The sequence below is a fragment of the Chenopodium quinoa genome, unplaced genomic scaffold (genome assembly GCF_001683475.1).
Source record: "Chenopodium quinoa cultivar QQ74 unplaced genomic scaffold, ASM168347v1, whole genome shotgun sequence".
NCBI lineage: Eukaryota > Viridiplantae > Streptophyta > Magnoliopsida > Caryophyllales > Amaranthaceae > Chenopodium > Chenopodium quinoa.
This window is the reverse complement of record NW_018744662.1, coordinates 1,514,609-1,531,849: the sequence shown is the minus strand read 5'-3', so window position 1 is coordinate 1,531,849 and position 17,241 is coordinate 1,514,609. Positions and strand designations below refer to the sequence as shown.

The following is a 17,241-nucleotide window of genomic DNA, read 5'->3' as shown; positions in this document are numbered from 1 at the left end:
CATTGACAAAAGAAAAAAGATTTAAACACTTTATAAGGTGAGGCGTGATGCATAGACCGCTATCGCGTATGGATCATACTAAGGATCAACAATAATAGTATATTTATCAATAATAACTAGTTATTGGCCCGGGCGATGCCCTGGTACATCATAAACCTATAAGTTTGTTCAAAATTAATTACGAAAATCGAAAGGTTAATGTTAAACAATATTAATAAGTGAATATATAATATAATAATCTATATTATTTTTCATTAATATATATATATAAGAATATATTAAATTTAAATAGGGAGGTTATACACATGAAGATTTTTTCAATTAAATTAAACATTATTATAGTGAATTTAAATCACATCAAATAAGAGTTTTTCAATTAAATTAAACATCATTACAATTCAATGTTGTGAGAGTTTTCGCATGGCGCACATGTGGTACCAACTTATCTTGAATGAAGGGTGACATATGGCGTTAGCATGTTGTTTCTATGCGTTTTAATAATATTATAGATAGATAGTATATAAACATTAAAAATAATATAAAAAATTGAGTATGGACTATACTAGGTATGGATCTATACTTAATATTGTGTAATTGGTCAAAGTTTCACGTTGGTATCACTTGTATTTTTTTTTAAAATATCAATTCATTAATATCAATTGTATAAACTACATCAATCTATTTCATTTTACTTTCAACACTTTGAATCAAACATTATACACACACACATATATGTATGTAGATATGTTTTAACCAGTGGCAGAGCCAGAATTTCTAAGTGAGGGGGCCAATATTATACCTACGTATTACATTTACTTTAAAAAAAAACACAAATTTCGTTTATACAATTAATGACAATTAAGAGCAAATTTAATTAATATCTTGAGCCAAGGGGGAGGCCAAGGCCCCCGCCAGCCCCCCCTTGGCTCCGCCCCTGTCTTTGACTATATTTAATGATTTATAGTTGATAAGGTTTTATTAGATTCACCTTGATTTACACTTTTGTAATATTTAAATATTAATTTTTTTTAACCACTGATAATACTCCCTAACTTTAATTTGACTGACACATTTACCAATTCAACATGAAACTTTGACCCATTATACAAGTAAATGACTAAATGTCAATAGATATAAATTACAAAAAGTTGATATTAAAAACTATATATTCATGAGACGATTCTAACTAATTTATATATGTACCCATATGTCTAACTATATGTTTGAATGTTTGATCTTATGTATAAAGCACCAATGAAGGTCTAAAGATTATACTCCTTCTGTCCCCAAAACTAGTTGGAATTTAATATGTTTACATTAAATTATATACTAGAGTTAGAACTATTGGAAGAACCAAAAAAGTGTTGATTTACAATTTAATTAATGGTTAGCTGTTAAATCAGATTAGAGTATATTGGATAAGATTAAATCAAACTTGATCAAATCAGAGTATATCGGATAAATTAAATCAAATCAGACCTGATGAGATAAGTTAAGTCAAACGAAAATAAGGTGAATTAAACTAGCCCTAAGTAATTACTTTTTAAAACACCACCTTATTGGCTTTGATAATCAAAGTATATGCAAGGAGACAAGGAGTATAAGGTAAATTTATTTCAATAATCAAAGTATCGTATGGACATACATGCCGATTATAGTAGGGCACTAAAAAAACAGTATTTGCATGAACATGCAGTAGTATCTAGCTTTGGTGCATGCATGTCAGCATGCAAAGGAGTATTTTTACTAGCGCATGCGACATGCAGGAGTAGAGTAGTATCAAATTACCGCTTTTTGCTTCATTTGCCCACTGTTTTATGCTGTCAATTAATTAGTTAGAATTCAAATATATATGCTTATTAACGTGTAAAGAAACAAGGGAAATCGGACATAGTGGACTCCGCTTTGTTTAGTTTAGTAAAGTAATACTTCCTAAGACACTACAATAAATAACTCCTATCTGTTCGTTTATTAAAGACTCAAAACACGTCTTAAAACATAAATATCTAATAATAACGTAAAAAGAGCTCAAGAACGAAAGAACAGATAATGATCGATAAAATTAAAAGGACTGATATTCGATCTTTTTTTAGAGTAAATTGTTTGCCATGCTAGTATGCTACATTGCCGCCACTTCAAAATGGTGATGTATGGATGATTTCTCAAGCGAGTGAAGCTTAAATGTACACGTATTCGACAACCTATACATACGCAATGAGGTATTGTAACGGAATAATACAAATTGTTCTGTACTACGTGCGTACTACTCGTCTAAAAGTGTAATTGGGTCATCTCTATAGATGTTGTGGTACGTGTAGCTTATGATGAGGATCCGCGACTCAAATCATCTTCTGTTCACATGCCACATCGACACATGTTTATCGCAATTTTTTACATTATTATTATTCTATCACTCTGTATTAGGAATGTACGATATTTTATGAGCTGTTAAGGTAGGTGAAGAGAAGAAATAATTATGTAAGAAGAGTGACAAAAATGAAATGCAAATATTACGATAAATTCAAAATTGAACATACAATACTTACAAAAATGACACGACTTGGTTAGCCAGCTTATAGGTTCAATTGGCATGCATTAACTACACTACATGTCAAAATTAAACTCAACACAATTAAATACATACTTTGGAATTTGGATATACAAGTATAATACGACCATGCAACATATAATATTTCCCCCCTATATAATCCCCTTTAACGCATTACTTCAAAATTACAACTTATTCTTGTAGTAGTATCTTATTTTTCTAAGAGTCATGCATGTTACCACCCAATTCCTTAGTAATACTACTACTATTATTATTACACCAAAAAACAAAACTAATATACCATTTCATAATCCTCACAATTCTTCATCACCTTCAAAAATTTCATGTAACATACTTATAAACCCCTCCAAATACACAACCAAGATTGTTTCTCCTTCTCCTTCTCCTCCTCCTACATTTGATCATCCCATTCCTTCGCGGCGGCCGTCACAACCGACGTTGCCGCCGCATCGCCAACCTACCCTTAACCCACTCCAAAGGCTGGCGGCATCAGCCTTGAACAAAATAGAGAAATCACTTATCCTAGAACAAGAAAATAAACACCCTTTACCTAAAACGGTCGACCCGGAAATTCAATTATCGGATAATTATGCACCGGTTCAGGAACATCTGGTTCAGACCGGTTTAGAAATTATTGGTGAAATTCCAACCGGTTTACATGGAGTTTATGTGAGGAATGGAGCTAATCCTATGATCCCACCATCTGGTGCTCATCACTTGTTTGACGGCGATGGAATGATCCACGCCGTCAAACTAGGACCAGGAAAGCAAGCAAGTTACTGCTGCCGGTTCACTCAAGCGAACCGGTTGGTTCAAGAATACGCGGCCGGGAGGAATTTATTTCCTAAACCGGTTGGTGAATTACACGGCCGGACCGGGTTGGTTCGGATCGGTTTATTTTACGCACGTGCGGCTCTTGGTTTAGTTGACCCGGCACGTGGTGTTGGAGTGGCTAGTGCTGGTCTTGTGTATTTTAATGGGAGATTACTTGCTATGTCCGAGGATGACTTGCCATACCACGTGAAAATCAACGGTGGTGATGATTTGGAGACGATCGGACGGTTCGATTTCGACGGGCAGGTGAATTGCCCGTTGATTGCACACCCTAAGGTGGACTCTAATACGGGTGATCTTCATACACTTAGCTACGACGTTCTAAGTAAGCCGTATTTGAAGTACTTTAGGTTTGATAAGTGGGGCCGGAAGTCACGTGAAGTACCCGTGTCGCTTCCTCAACCTACTATGATTCATGACTTCGCATTGACTCAAAATTTCATAGTGATACCTGATAATCAAATTGTGTTTAAATTATCTGAGATGGTTCGGGGCGGGTCACCTCTAATGTTTGATCCGAATAAGAGGGCCCGGTTCGGGGTCCTCCCGAAGGACGATACTAACGGGTCAAGGATCCAATGGATTGAGGTTCCAAATAGCTTTTGTTTCCATTTTATGAATGCATGGGAGGAAAATGAGGGAAAACACGTGGTCATACTCGGGTCATGCATGAGCCCACCCGACTCGATCTTCAACGAACCCGATCCAAATTGAACTAACCGAGATTCGACTAGACCTCGAAACGGGCATATCAACCCATCGGGTGATAGTTTCGGGTGTGAATTTAGAAATAGGACAAGTAAATAAGCGTTTGTTAGGGAAAAAGACGAGGTACGTGTACATGGCAATCGCGGAGCCGTGGCCTAAATGTAGTGGCATAGCCAAGGTTGATGTTACAACCGGTGAAATGACCAAGTTTATTTATGGGTATGAAATATATGGTGGGGAACCATGCTTTGTATCCGCTAAGAAAACAAGTACATCTACTAATAATCGCGAGTTAGGAGAAATTAATTACGATTTAGGTGAAGTTAATTTTGATTTAAGTGAAGCTGATTGTGTTAGCGATGATGATTGTGAAGATGAAGGGTGGATAATGAGCTTTGTGAGGGATGAAAATGTGGAGAGTTCAGAATTGGTAATATTGAGGGCAAAGGATATGAAGCAAATTGCAAGTGTATGCATGCCTTCAAGGGTTCCTTATGGTTTTCATGGCACTTTTGTTGACCAAAATGAATTAAGTGTACAAAGAAATTAATGATTGATTAGTGAGTAGATTTTTCATCATTATTTAACTTTTAATTAGAATCTTGTCATGGTTGTTTTAGCTAGTGCAAATGATGTGAATGGCCTTAATTAGAAGGCAAACAATTTTAATATAATGATCAATGATTCCTTTTATAAATTAGTAAGCAAACATTTTTTGCATTAATCTGGTTCCTTTTGTTGACAATTCCAACGACAAATACAAAACATGAAAACATACGAAGTATATATGGCTATTGGCTACTAAGGTTACTAAGTCTCACCATTCGGCAAACCAACCGGACAATCAAATATAAGAGTTGTATCAAATAACCAAGAAGCATTGCCCGTGACATGATGAGTGGCTCCTGTATCGACAATCCACAAATTATTATCGAATTTACCAGTCAATCGATTATCCGTCGTAGTATTACCAACCATAGCCGCAATATCGCTGGCCATTGATAAGGATTTTTTAAAAAAAAACGTGGCTCCGATACCATATCAAATTAATATGAACAAGATAATTTGGCAGAAAGCTTGAGATGCCATGAATATATAGCGTACAAGATAATTATGTTGGCCTTAGGTAAATATCTTGGTAAGATCAAATGTTACCAAATTCCTATCCTATGCCAACTATGAGATAATATGAAATCAAATCATATATACTCCATAATATATTTCTATCTTAACATTATTCAATGAGTTTCAAAAATCAAAACCATTGGATCTTATATAGGTCATTAGGTTATGATATGGGATTAATGTTCCGAGGATTTTGTGTAAGTAGGCTAGTCTTAACATATAGCACGGGCGTGCATGAACATGAGATTAATTATGTTTCAAAGAATGAACGCGTGACATATCTAATGGGTAGATAATGCTGGAAAGTTTTCAAACGATAATTGTTCCGTGCTCTCCTATTGCATAACTAACCCAATCTCTTTATATAACTTGGAGTTAATTGTGTTGCAAAGAATGTATGACATGCTTGATCGTTCTGATACCTAGTGACCCTTAATTGTTAGCGCTATTAGTTCTCTTTGTCTTCCGAAGACATATTTATAAGCCTGATACAACTAAGCTAAGGGGCAAAGAAAGTTATTAGAAAAGCGTACTTGTACGTGCCTAGAAGGCTAGAAGCCATTCATTGATTCATACGAAGTATTTGTTATACATGGTCGATGAATTGTATTTTCAATATTGCTGAATATGCTAATCACTTCATAACATTTTTTCCCAACAAAAAAAAAATAAAAAAATAAAAATAAAAGTAAAATAAAAATAAAAACTGACATATAGAACTCCTAACAATATTGGGCCAGTTCCATTAATAATAATAATAATAATAATAATAATAATAATAACCTATATTGGGCCAGAGTCTAGACTGCATTAATTGGGCCTGAATCATGTTGTCCAACAGACTCAATGCAAAAAAGCTACTAACACAAGATTCCAAGGCCAATTACATAAGTCAACGAGATGTTACTAATTAAGCTTGTAATCCATAGTCCATATATACTACGTATATATATGTATTTGTTGCTGTTCAAAAAGCCATAAAGGTAGATGATGAGAATCGATCTTAGAATTTTTTAAAATTGGGAGGAAAGTTTTGTCCACTTGATTACCGTCACTCTCCCTCCATAATCCATATGTGTTAGCGGGTGATAAACGAATGTATAGAGGAATCTCCTACAACGGCTACAATAATCTTTTGGGGGGTGGATTTAAAATTCTTAATTACAAATTACATAAAATGATAAATTAGTACTCCCTCCATTCCTAAATTACATTTCTGTTTCTCTCTATTATGTGAGGAATAAATGCTAGAATTAGGAATGTAATTTAGAGACAGAGGGAGTAAGCTTTAGCCACAACTTGCACCATCTATATATATGTTCTACTTCTACATACACTTGTACTACAGATACATTTTATCAACATGATTTAATTTAGCTAAACTTATTTGAATTTATTACTCCTTAAAATGTTAGTTGAGCTTGCTGTTGTTAACTATAGGTTATCTTAATTGATTTTTTTTTTTTTTTTTTTTTTTTTTTTTTTTTTTTTTTTTGTGAATCTTATTTGAGCTTATTGATTCTTATGTAAACTTATTATTATTTTGTTTATATAGCATTGGTGAAGTGAACATATATATTGTGCTAAATCAAAGGCCATCAATTTTGACCTTTATTAAAGCCCTGTCTTGTTCACTTTATTTTTACTTATTTCATATTTAATAAGTTTAAATAAAATAAGGAATAATAAATTCAGATAAAATAAATTCAAATAACTTAAAATCAAGTGGATAAAACAAACCCGAAAAATAACAATATTACAGCTTAACCACAAAAGTCAAATATAGTTGCAAATTTTTTTTTTTTTTCGATTTTCTTGATTTGTTTTTAAATAAACCTAACCACTTTGCTGTGCTATAACTTATAGCCTATAACTAACATTTCTTCCTCACATTGCCAATCATTTAACCTCTTGCATTGCTTTCTTCATAAAGCTATCTTTATATGAAAGGGACTTGTACATTATTATTTCAATCTGATGAATTGATTTAACTTAGATAAATTAACACAAAAAATAATCGTATTAAAGATGGTAGTACAAACTACCACCTTTATAAAAGAAACCTCCAATTTGTAGAGTGGTTGTATCTTTAATTGTATAGTTCTCAACTACACATTTGAGAATGACACGTTAATCATCAACTGCAATTGCACACATCTAATTATGTGGGGTGGCAAAAACTAAAGGACGCTTTAATTTCACACATTTGTATGGGAAATAATTTTGGCACATTTTTTATTGATTTTGGCACATTCTTATGGGAGAGTATAATTTTCTATGCTCTTCTCACATAAGAGTGTGCCAAAATCAACAAAAGGGTATGCCAAAATCAATTTCCCATTTGCTCTGTCAAATTGTTAACCTACAGCGTACAAAAAAATTAGAGGTTGTGTTTTTAAAAAACCAATTACCAAATATTCTATATTAATTATTTGACTCGTAAATGTTGGTCATCTTTTTACTAATTTTGTTAGTAATAGATGGATAGATATTGTTGAAAACTTGAAACCCATTGCATCCCACTTGTGAGTGTCCCATATTGGAGAAAAAGAAGAGTTGTTGGTTTCACTTTATGAGGTTGAGGAGTTACCTCTAATATTGTTAATTGGTTTTAGTATGGAAACTCCTAAGCCTTGTTTGTTAACTAAACTCTCCTACTCCTTGTTTAAATTTCTCATACCCATTTCATATTGTTTCGAAATTTAACAGATATGAATGTTATATTGTATTGGGACTTCTTATTCCTATTCGTCACATTAAGGGGTTTTCAACAATCTAATACTTATTTATCTTTATTTACGCAGAATTTCTTACGTAAATTTCGTATAAATCTTCTTTTTAGTTTAAACTTTTAAGGTCATGAATTGAAATCTCATCTTTATGAAGTTTTTTTTTTTGGTTTTCCAAACTTATTATTATTGTCATTCCTTTCAGATAATATAACTTAAAATAAACATGTAGATTGTATTAGAGATTGATTGTTTGTTTGACCAAGTTTGGAGGTCAACATTTTATTTTATTCTACTTAGGGCATGTTCTCATTGATTGAAGTGAGCTGAATTGAAATGAACTGAATTGAACTAAGCTGATTACAGCTGAGCTGAAATGAACTGAAAAAATTTGACGAGAACAGGGCCTTAGTATTAAAAGAGTACAATGCTTTTTTTTTTTTGTTTTTTTGTTTTTACTTTTATCATAATGGTGTTAATTTATACATTTTTATTATTTGAATTTATAAATTTAAATCACGTTTTGATTGAATAAACTTTTGGTTGATCAAATCTTTATCATTGTATCATTTGTGGGTCGGGGTACCCTTAGCTTACACTACTTCCATAGACTGATTTAGGGGGTGGCCACTGGCCAGCCTAGGCCATGGCTCGCCCTATGATCCAGAATAGGTATAAGTAATTTAAGTTGTTTATGAATATAACAAATTAAACATACCTTGACTAAGCTAGTTGCATGAGTTGCATCATTTTTTTAGTGGGTTTTAAGATCGAATCTTGCCACACAACAAAATGGGGTTTTTTTTTCTCCCTAGTGTTTAAAAGTTTTTACTGCTCCGTAGCATATTGCTATTTTTATTTTCTTTTTCTCCCCCCCCTTTTTTCCTATTGCCCTCTTTTCTTTTAGCTTAAGTAGTTATATTCATAAACAAAGAGTATGAGAACCCGGCCCCATGGATGTAAAATTTCTGGATCCGTCATTGACTACTTCATGACCTCATCTCTACAATTTGTGTTCTTATAATTTGTAAAATAATACGAAGTATCATTTAATTTGATGACATGTACGAAGTATTAGGATTAGGGAGTAACACACTAGTGAATGCCACCTAACTAGCCCCCACACACTAGGGTATGTATGAGCTAGCTCTCACTGGGCCATCATCGTTCCTGCCTTGGGCTCTTGTGGTATCCCCTTCTTTCACCTCTAAAATTAACTTTACAAGTTTACTATAAAATGTTATAATATCGTTAAGTTTGTATCCAAAAAATACTTTTATTATAAATATATAAATAATACTTTGTATTGTTTTATTAATGATTACAATGAGTAACATCTATACCAAGTTACAAATTGAAAATCAAATAAAACTATCACATAAAATAGAATGCATGGACATTATAGATTTCAATTGCCCTCTCCCCTTCCCAAAAGATGAAAAAAAATGTTGAATCTCCATACAAATTAGAAGATTTAATCTGTTAATTTAAAATACACATAACGACAACCAATTCAGTCTTGAAAAACTGATAGGCCACACGTTCAAATCCCCCTCCCCTATATGCAATTTGTAATGCCCTTCTGACTCTTTCAAATCGGGAAAAAAAATTATGAGTACATATATTGTATGGCATCAAAGAAATTTGTACAAGACACTCTTGAAGAGATGTTGAGCCATAACTTCATTAGTTTTCTCAGTTGGGTGGAAAGAATCCCAGAAAACATATTTGTCAGCATTAGAGCAAGAGAATGAACTATCTAGAACACATAGATAACTCATCTCCACCAATCCAGTGCCACAGCATGCTTTAGATGTCACATCCATTCCTGTCATTTAATCAACTCTCATTTTGTCAATCAACTACCCTATTAAATTAAAATTCACTACAACAAATGCTATCATACATCTCAATTCTAAATCAATGAGCATTTTTGAAAGCAATCACTCTAGCAATAACTACTACTAGTAGTAGTAGGAATGATAATAAGTAAATCTACCCGATTTGACAACTTTTTCAATCTCATTGGTATGTTTAGTATCACCAGATTTGCTATCTAGTATAAATTTCGTTGTAATTAGGACTATCCAAAATTAAAATTGAAATAATAGAACATACTTCCTCCGTTTCTTTTTACTTGCGACACAGCCTTGTGGTACGTGTTTTGAGGTCGAGTTTATGTAATGTAAACGGATAAATTATTCATTATAATTTTTACAAATGATACTTAACCCTATTCTAATCTTCGTGTAAAAATTATATTGATAAAATCGCTCGTTTATCCTCACTAATCATCTCCTAAAACTGCGTGCCTAAAAGGTGTGTTGCAAGTAAAAGAAAACGGAGGAAGTATATATTTAATATATTGAAAATGATATGATATCTTTTTATAATACTTAGGGGACATATTTCATTTGACAATTCAATCCACCCACTTAGACATTTTTGTCAATTGTCTCCCCATAAAAGAAAATTGGCCCTATAAAGCCTTTAATTTTTTCTATTATTATTTTCTTATTTCTTTGGGTGTAATATCATAAAAACACTATTAACACTCAACTAAATTATACCTACTCGAAAAATTATTAAAATCTAATCCTAACAAAGTAACAAGGTCATTTATAAGCATCCAAAAGTAGGGAAAAAAAAACCCATTAAACATAAGTAGACTAAATAAATAAAATAATCATAAAGAATTCAAATTAAAATTTAATAAGGAATAATTAAAATCCTAGCTGAATGTAAACTTACCAAATATTGTAGGCCTTTTAATCATTTGGTGAAGGATGTTATAAGGGTTAGAAAAAACAACTTGTATTCCAGGCAATTCCTTGTTGAGTTGGTTTATCAAGTTGTTTATTTTAACATTAAATTCAACGGCCACATTGTTGTACTCTTCGTTGCATTCTGATATTGCCCCAAGATTTATGGTTCGCTCAAGTGGTAAGCAACCCATAGGAGGAATTCCGGCCAAAGAAATCTTTCGAGCACCAAGGTTATAAATCTCCCCCACAAATTGCTTCGCGAGGCCTATGAGATGATCCTCAAACGCTTGGACCGTGTAGCACAACCTCGTCGTGGGTAATAAGTAGTAATTCTCTAGGAAATCGTTTGTTCCCATGCTTACTAGGTACACTGATTCGGATATGATCTCATTTGCCTTTTGCACCCCAAGATAGCTTCGTAATCTTTCTTGGTACTCCTTGTAATAATCAACTTCCTTCCACAAGGGTATCACATTCTGTCATGAAAACAAGTTTGCATTTAGTAAGCTAGACATTAGTCAATTTGTACTTCATCGGATCACAAATTTAGTAATTACCTAACAATCACGTAGTTAACAAATTAAAGGATAATAACATGTCAATATCGTCCTTAATTATATGATCGAGTCCAACTATATTTTGCACGTCACATGTTTGTAGAAAATATTCACCAATAATGCTACATAGGAAACTTTTTCACTATTGTTACAACAATAAAAAGGTCATCAATCCAATTTTAGTACTTCGTGAAAACAATTAATCAAACACAAAAAAGTTGTAGGATTACAAGATGAAAAAGTATACTAAATCACGAAAAATCTAGTCAAAAAGTAGGAGAGAATGCTCACCCAATAAATTTGTTGTAACAAAAAGCAAACAATTTAATGAGAAACAAGATAAAGTAAATTAAGTTAGTGACACTTGGGAACTCTAATATTTGGCGGGGTAAAGTTTTTATGTACACTGGCTACACTCCAAGTTTTATGACTATATATATGCGTGATAGATAGGAGAACGTTAAATGCCAATAACTTCAAATAGTTTGTTGGAACCTTCTAAAGTGGGTCCACAACACTTGTAGTAAAAAATACTTGTAAAAAATGAAAAATAAAAAATCCTACCTACAATTTGATCCATTTAATTTTTTTATACCATAGATTGATAAATATATAAAAACATTAGTATTGTACGTTATTCATAGCCACACTCTTTTTGTTCGAGAAAGATTCTTGATAATATGTCTCTTTCTATCAATTTTCCAACCATCTTATTATTATTTTATTTACTCTATATACTTTACAAGATCAAAGAGATTTCATCTTAACATCATATTTAATGTAGCAACGAATAAAGTAAGGGAGTATATCTATTAGCCTTGAAAAGCAACTAAATTTCTACAAGCAATTTATTTTCTGTGGTTGCATATGTATAATAATATAGACTATGGAGTATCTTACTTTAATATGTGTGCATGCAATTTACGTAGTTATAAAACACACATTTTTTTAAATAATTTCAAACTGACTCAAATTGGATACATACATTCGCTCACATTTTTTTGATCAACACTTTTATACTTCTTATAAATTATCACCAAAAATATACTTTTTAAAAAAATAAAAAAAAAAACACCAAAAATATACTTCCTATACTTCATCAATAAATAAAAGTTTAAACATACTTATAAAAATAATCTATTTGTTGATTCCTAAAGGTGTGATACAAGGTTATTTATTAGGTGTTGTTAATGATGACGATATATTACTGCCTATGTATTCCTTCTTTTTTTTTACGCTTTCAAAAGATTTCAAATAAGAATAGGAAATAAGGACAGGCCGGTAGCGAGAATGATAATATATACTATACTTTAAATACTTTTAGATTATGCAGCTTTCGGCTTTAAATTAAAAGTCGGCCCAAAAATAGATACTTCAACTACTCATATTGGTTATACTACCTATGCACCAAATAATATTGGCTATATTACTCATATAGGCTATGGTCATAAATCATTTTATTCATGCATATACTTTTAAGCCTGCAACGTAGAAGCAAGAAGATCACATAATTACTAAAACTATCCGTTAAATACAAAATAGCCGTACAATAACCGTGGGGGACCCTAAAATCAAAAGTCCATATTATTACAACATTTAATATGGTGTAACTTACTTGTAAGTTTATGAATCAGAATAAATCATTGCTAAAATAAATAAGTAAAGAAAAAAAAAAGAAAAAGATATTTAACATTATTTATTATTGTGTACTTATGACTTTTTTCTTAATTTTTATTTATTATTATTTCATCAATCATCATTTCATCTGAATTTAATTTCTCATTTCATATTATCTTATATTCGATATTCGGTATCATTCTATAATTTTATATATTACAGACATAGTTAAGTTAAAAATACAAACGTACACTACGTAATTTATTACATGACATTATTTGATACGTGATAGAAGGAGTTTTTTTTTAGAATTGTAAAAAATAAAAATAAAAATTGAAAGATAGATGAAATGATAAAAAGAAAGGAATAATAATGGTACTTACAAGAACAGCAGAAGTGGTATTATCATAGCCGGTACCAGCAGAAGCAAAATTGACTCCAGTAGCAAAATCCGTTATATTGTAATTCGGATCCAAGTAGGCCGGAACAGTTTTCTTGAGTCCATAGTATTCCGAAAAGAAATCCACGGGCACCCGCCCGTTTGAGAATCGACCCGTGGGTCGACCGCCATCGAAGTCCTGTCCATACGGGGCAAAGTTGCTCTTAAGCAATGTTTTTATCCCATTGTTGTTCCCCGTATCGACCGAGGAGTCTCCGAATACTATCACAGCCGGTACCTTACCACCGGCCGCGACGTAAACTCGTCCCAAGAAGAAGAAGAAAAAGAAGGAGAGGTACCAAATGTGGTGGCATATGGTCTTGGCCATTTTAGTGTAATGTTATTATTTTATGTGAAATTGGTAACAATATATAATGTAGGTACGTACGTTTATTAGTATTAGTACGTAATGTTTGGGGATTAAAAAATGGGAAAAATGCGAAGGCAAAATGAAGCTTGGTTTATAAAATATGTATATATATACTAGTATAACGTGGGGGATGTTTGTGTTAATGTGATAGAAATAATTAAAGAGTTGGAAGTGTTCGATAGGAGTTGATAAAAAGGGTGTTGGTTGGGTTGGTATTAATTGTGTTGATTTTTTCACTTTTTTTGCAATTCAATTTCTCGTTGAAGAAGAGTGTACCAAGAGGAGTATTTCGTCTAGATCGACATCAAGAAAATGAATTATTATTATTATTAATATTTACTCGACTTGAATTACTTAACACAAATACGAACAGTAATAATGAAAATTTTGTTTTTCAAAGTCAAACCCAACCTCATAACAAATTTAATGACAACTAACCTGATTCAAATAAATAAATTTAATAAGTTCAACATTGATTTGGTTAATTTCATTAATTATCATGATATAAAAATTACTCTCTCCGTCCTCAGAAGTTCGACCTTTATGAACAATTTTCACGGGTATTAAGAAAGTTAAATAAGTACGGAGTAGTAAAAGTACATTAAAAGGTAAATTTACATGGGATTTGAAAAAAATTAGAAAGAGAAATTAATAAAAGTACATAAAAACATAAAATTTATAAGGAGAAACTAATTTTACACAAATATTAGTGCAAATTGGATGATATTTTAATGCAAATAAGATGATGATCATTTTGAGACTAAATTTTAGTTATAAGGGTTGAACTTTTGAGGACGGGAGAGTAATTAACAATAGCTTGAATAATAGTATAATTAATCCAATTCAAATGGTCCAAGACTAATCCTGGTTTTATTCAAGAGTCTAGCTAATAATTTAATTCATATTCAAGCGATGCGTGTAATTTTCTTAGAACATGTAAATATGCGTAATAAGTAGTACAAGTATAAGAAAAAGGATGGTAATTTGCTTAATGAAGTACACCTATAAGAATAGTATGTATGGACGTTTGATTTATGTAAATTAAACTAATCAGGGTAACAAGAAAACAACACACATCAAAGGAAAAATACCTACTACTCCCTCCGTTCCTTTTTGTTTACATTTTGACTTTATACGTTTGTCAATCCACTTATTTGACCATTATTTTCTCTGTACCAAAATAATTGACACAAATGCACTAGTTTGACCTTAGCTTATATTTATACTTACACGTTAATGAAAATTATAATAAAAGTTACTTATAAAATTTTATCCCATCGTTTTGGTTGATGAAAATTATAATCTAATATATATATATATAAAGGGGAGTTTTTTCCCGAGTTTTTAGAGATCCACGTAGGATCTAATTTTCTCAGCGCGCCATGTAGGATTATAAATCTTAGTAGTAGCCAATTAAATAAGAGATTATTAATTTCTTTTAGAATTAAATAATTTAAATGCCATGTAAGCAAAATTGGCGAATGAGATTTTTAAGTTTAAATTAATTAAATATTATATATTATCTTTTAATATTAGGAATTTTATCTAAATATATAACAAATTTTAGGCTCATAAATACAAAAAAAAAAATTATTTAAAAAAAAATCAAACAAACCGTGCATCGCACGGGCTTCATCTAGTAAAAGTATATTACGGAGTATAAAATTTATATTAATTAATACCTATCCAACAACATATTTGATGACAAAATATATTTTTATTGTGTTAATAAAAAATAAAGTCAAACTTAATATATGAATAAGGGTTAAAAAGAAAGTCCAACGTCTAAGTTATTCTAGGACGGAGGGAGTAATATATTTTAGGAAAATTTGTGAGAAATGACCTTTTAAAATGATTTGTTTGTCAAAAAGGACCTTATATATATAAAAAAAAAAAAAAGTGGCACATTAGGACTTTACTTCAAAAAAAAAAAGTTGTGAGACGTGATCTTATTTAAAAAAAAACATTGCGATATAGGACCTTTTGATGGATTTTGGCATGGCGGAGGTGGTTTTCGGGGGTTGATGTGGGATTTCAGCGAGGTGGATGTGTTATTTGGGGTTTGAGTAGGATTTTGGCGAGATAAAGGTGGTTTTTGAGGGTTGAGGTGAGATTTCGGTTTGGTGGCCTGTAGATGGTTTTCGGGGGGTTTGGTGTGGGATTTGAGTGAGGTGGAGTTGGTTTTCGGGGGTCGATGTGGGATTTAGGCAAGGTGGATGTGGTTTTTGAGGGCAGGGTGAAAATTCAACTAGATGGAGGTGGTTTTCGAGGGTCAATGGCTGGATTTTTGTTAAAAGGTCCCATCTCACTTCTTTTTTTTTTTTTTTTTTTTTTTTTTGAAATAAGGTCTCAATCTCCCCCCCCCCCCCACACACACACACACATATATATATGTATATATATATATATATAAAGCTAAACTTTTAGCCAGGTCACGAAATATCGACACTTGGCATTCCAACTTTTCGCCAAGTGTCGCGCCACCTTGAATAGATTTAAATTGACTTCATATGATTAAAAACGTCAAGTGTCGCGCCACCTTGGATAGATTTCATAAGATAAAAAAAATTAGGTAAGAATTTTACTTTCAATCAAATTTGGATAGAATTTTAGAATAAGATTATTAGTTTAGAGTTATTTCTTCGATAAAATACCAAATAATAAATTTATAATTGGGCCACAAGATAACATCATTTAGTGTTTTAATTTTTCGCCAAGTATCAATATAAATTGACTTTGTAGCAAAAATAGTTAATTTAGAATTCTATCTATTTTTAATCAAATTGAATCATAATAGTATAATTTTATCTTAAAAGTCCATAAACTATCCGGGCATCGCCGGAGCACAAATCTAGTATATATATATATACATATGTCCTTTCTTACAAACAACTCACTATAAAAGTTCTTTCTTGTAAATTTTCCTATATTTTATTCCACACTTGTAAAAATTACAATGATTAAATATTAATAAAGTACTCGTTGAGACCAATCAAGCAAATTTAAACAACCATACATAACTATATTATGTCTTTTTTTTTACAATAAATTATAAGATTCTATCATATTATGAATAGTGTCAAAAATCTAAACGTAATTAATAAAAGGAATTGAGGGAGCTGTAAATGTAAGCAAGTAATTCATAAAAGGAAATGAGGGAGCAGTAAATGTAAGCAAAATTACCTTCTAACTTTTTGTAGGTCGCTAATGATTTTCATGGAATAAGAAAGAGCATTCTAAGCTTATATCTCTTTTATCCATTGTCATTGTACTTTTTTTTTTTTTTTTTCAAGTATGGAATATTGGATTTTAGAAAAGGTAAATTCTTTTTTTGTTTTGAACTTAAGATGCTATTAATATATAGGGAAATATAATACTTTTGCACGCAGCAATTGCACGGAGTAGGTTTTTTTTTTTTGGAGAAAGAATGTTTTAAGAGGTTTTAGAAAAAAAATAATGATATATAATAAATTACGCATAAATTTTTGGTGATTAGATTTGTTAAGAACAGATAAAGATAAACTATCT

At 31.6% G+C, this 17,241-nt stretch overlaps 1 protein-coding gene and 1 pseudogene across 1 annotated transcript; one reads left to right on the top strand and one right to left on the bottom strand.

Annotated features, from left to right (window-relative positions):
• The first annotated feature begins 2,540 nt into the window (after positions 1–2,540).
• LOC110701845 lies at positions 2,541–4,726 on the top strand (annotated as a pseudogene).
• A 4,502-nt stretch (positions 4,727–9,228) lies between these two features.
• Positions 9,229–17,241, bottom strand: LOC110701946 (GDSL esterase/lipase At4g26790-like). Its single transcript, XM_021879565.1, has 4 exons — positions 16,897–17,241; positions 13,288–14,006; positions 10,717–11,206; positions 9,229–9,793 (listed from the first exon to the last, which is right to left on the bottom strand). Exons 2-4 carry the CDS (start codon positions 13,669–13,671, stop codon positions 9,600–9,602), a joined length of 1,068 nt encoding a protein of 355 aa, XP_021735257.1. The 5' UTR covers positions 13,672–14,006; positions 16,897–17,241; the 3' UTR covers positions 9,229–9,599.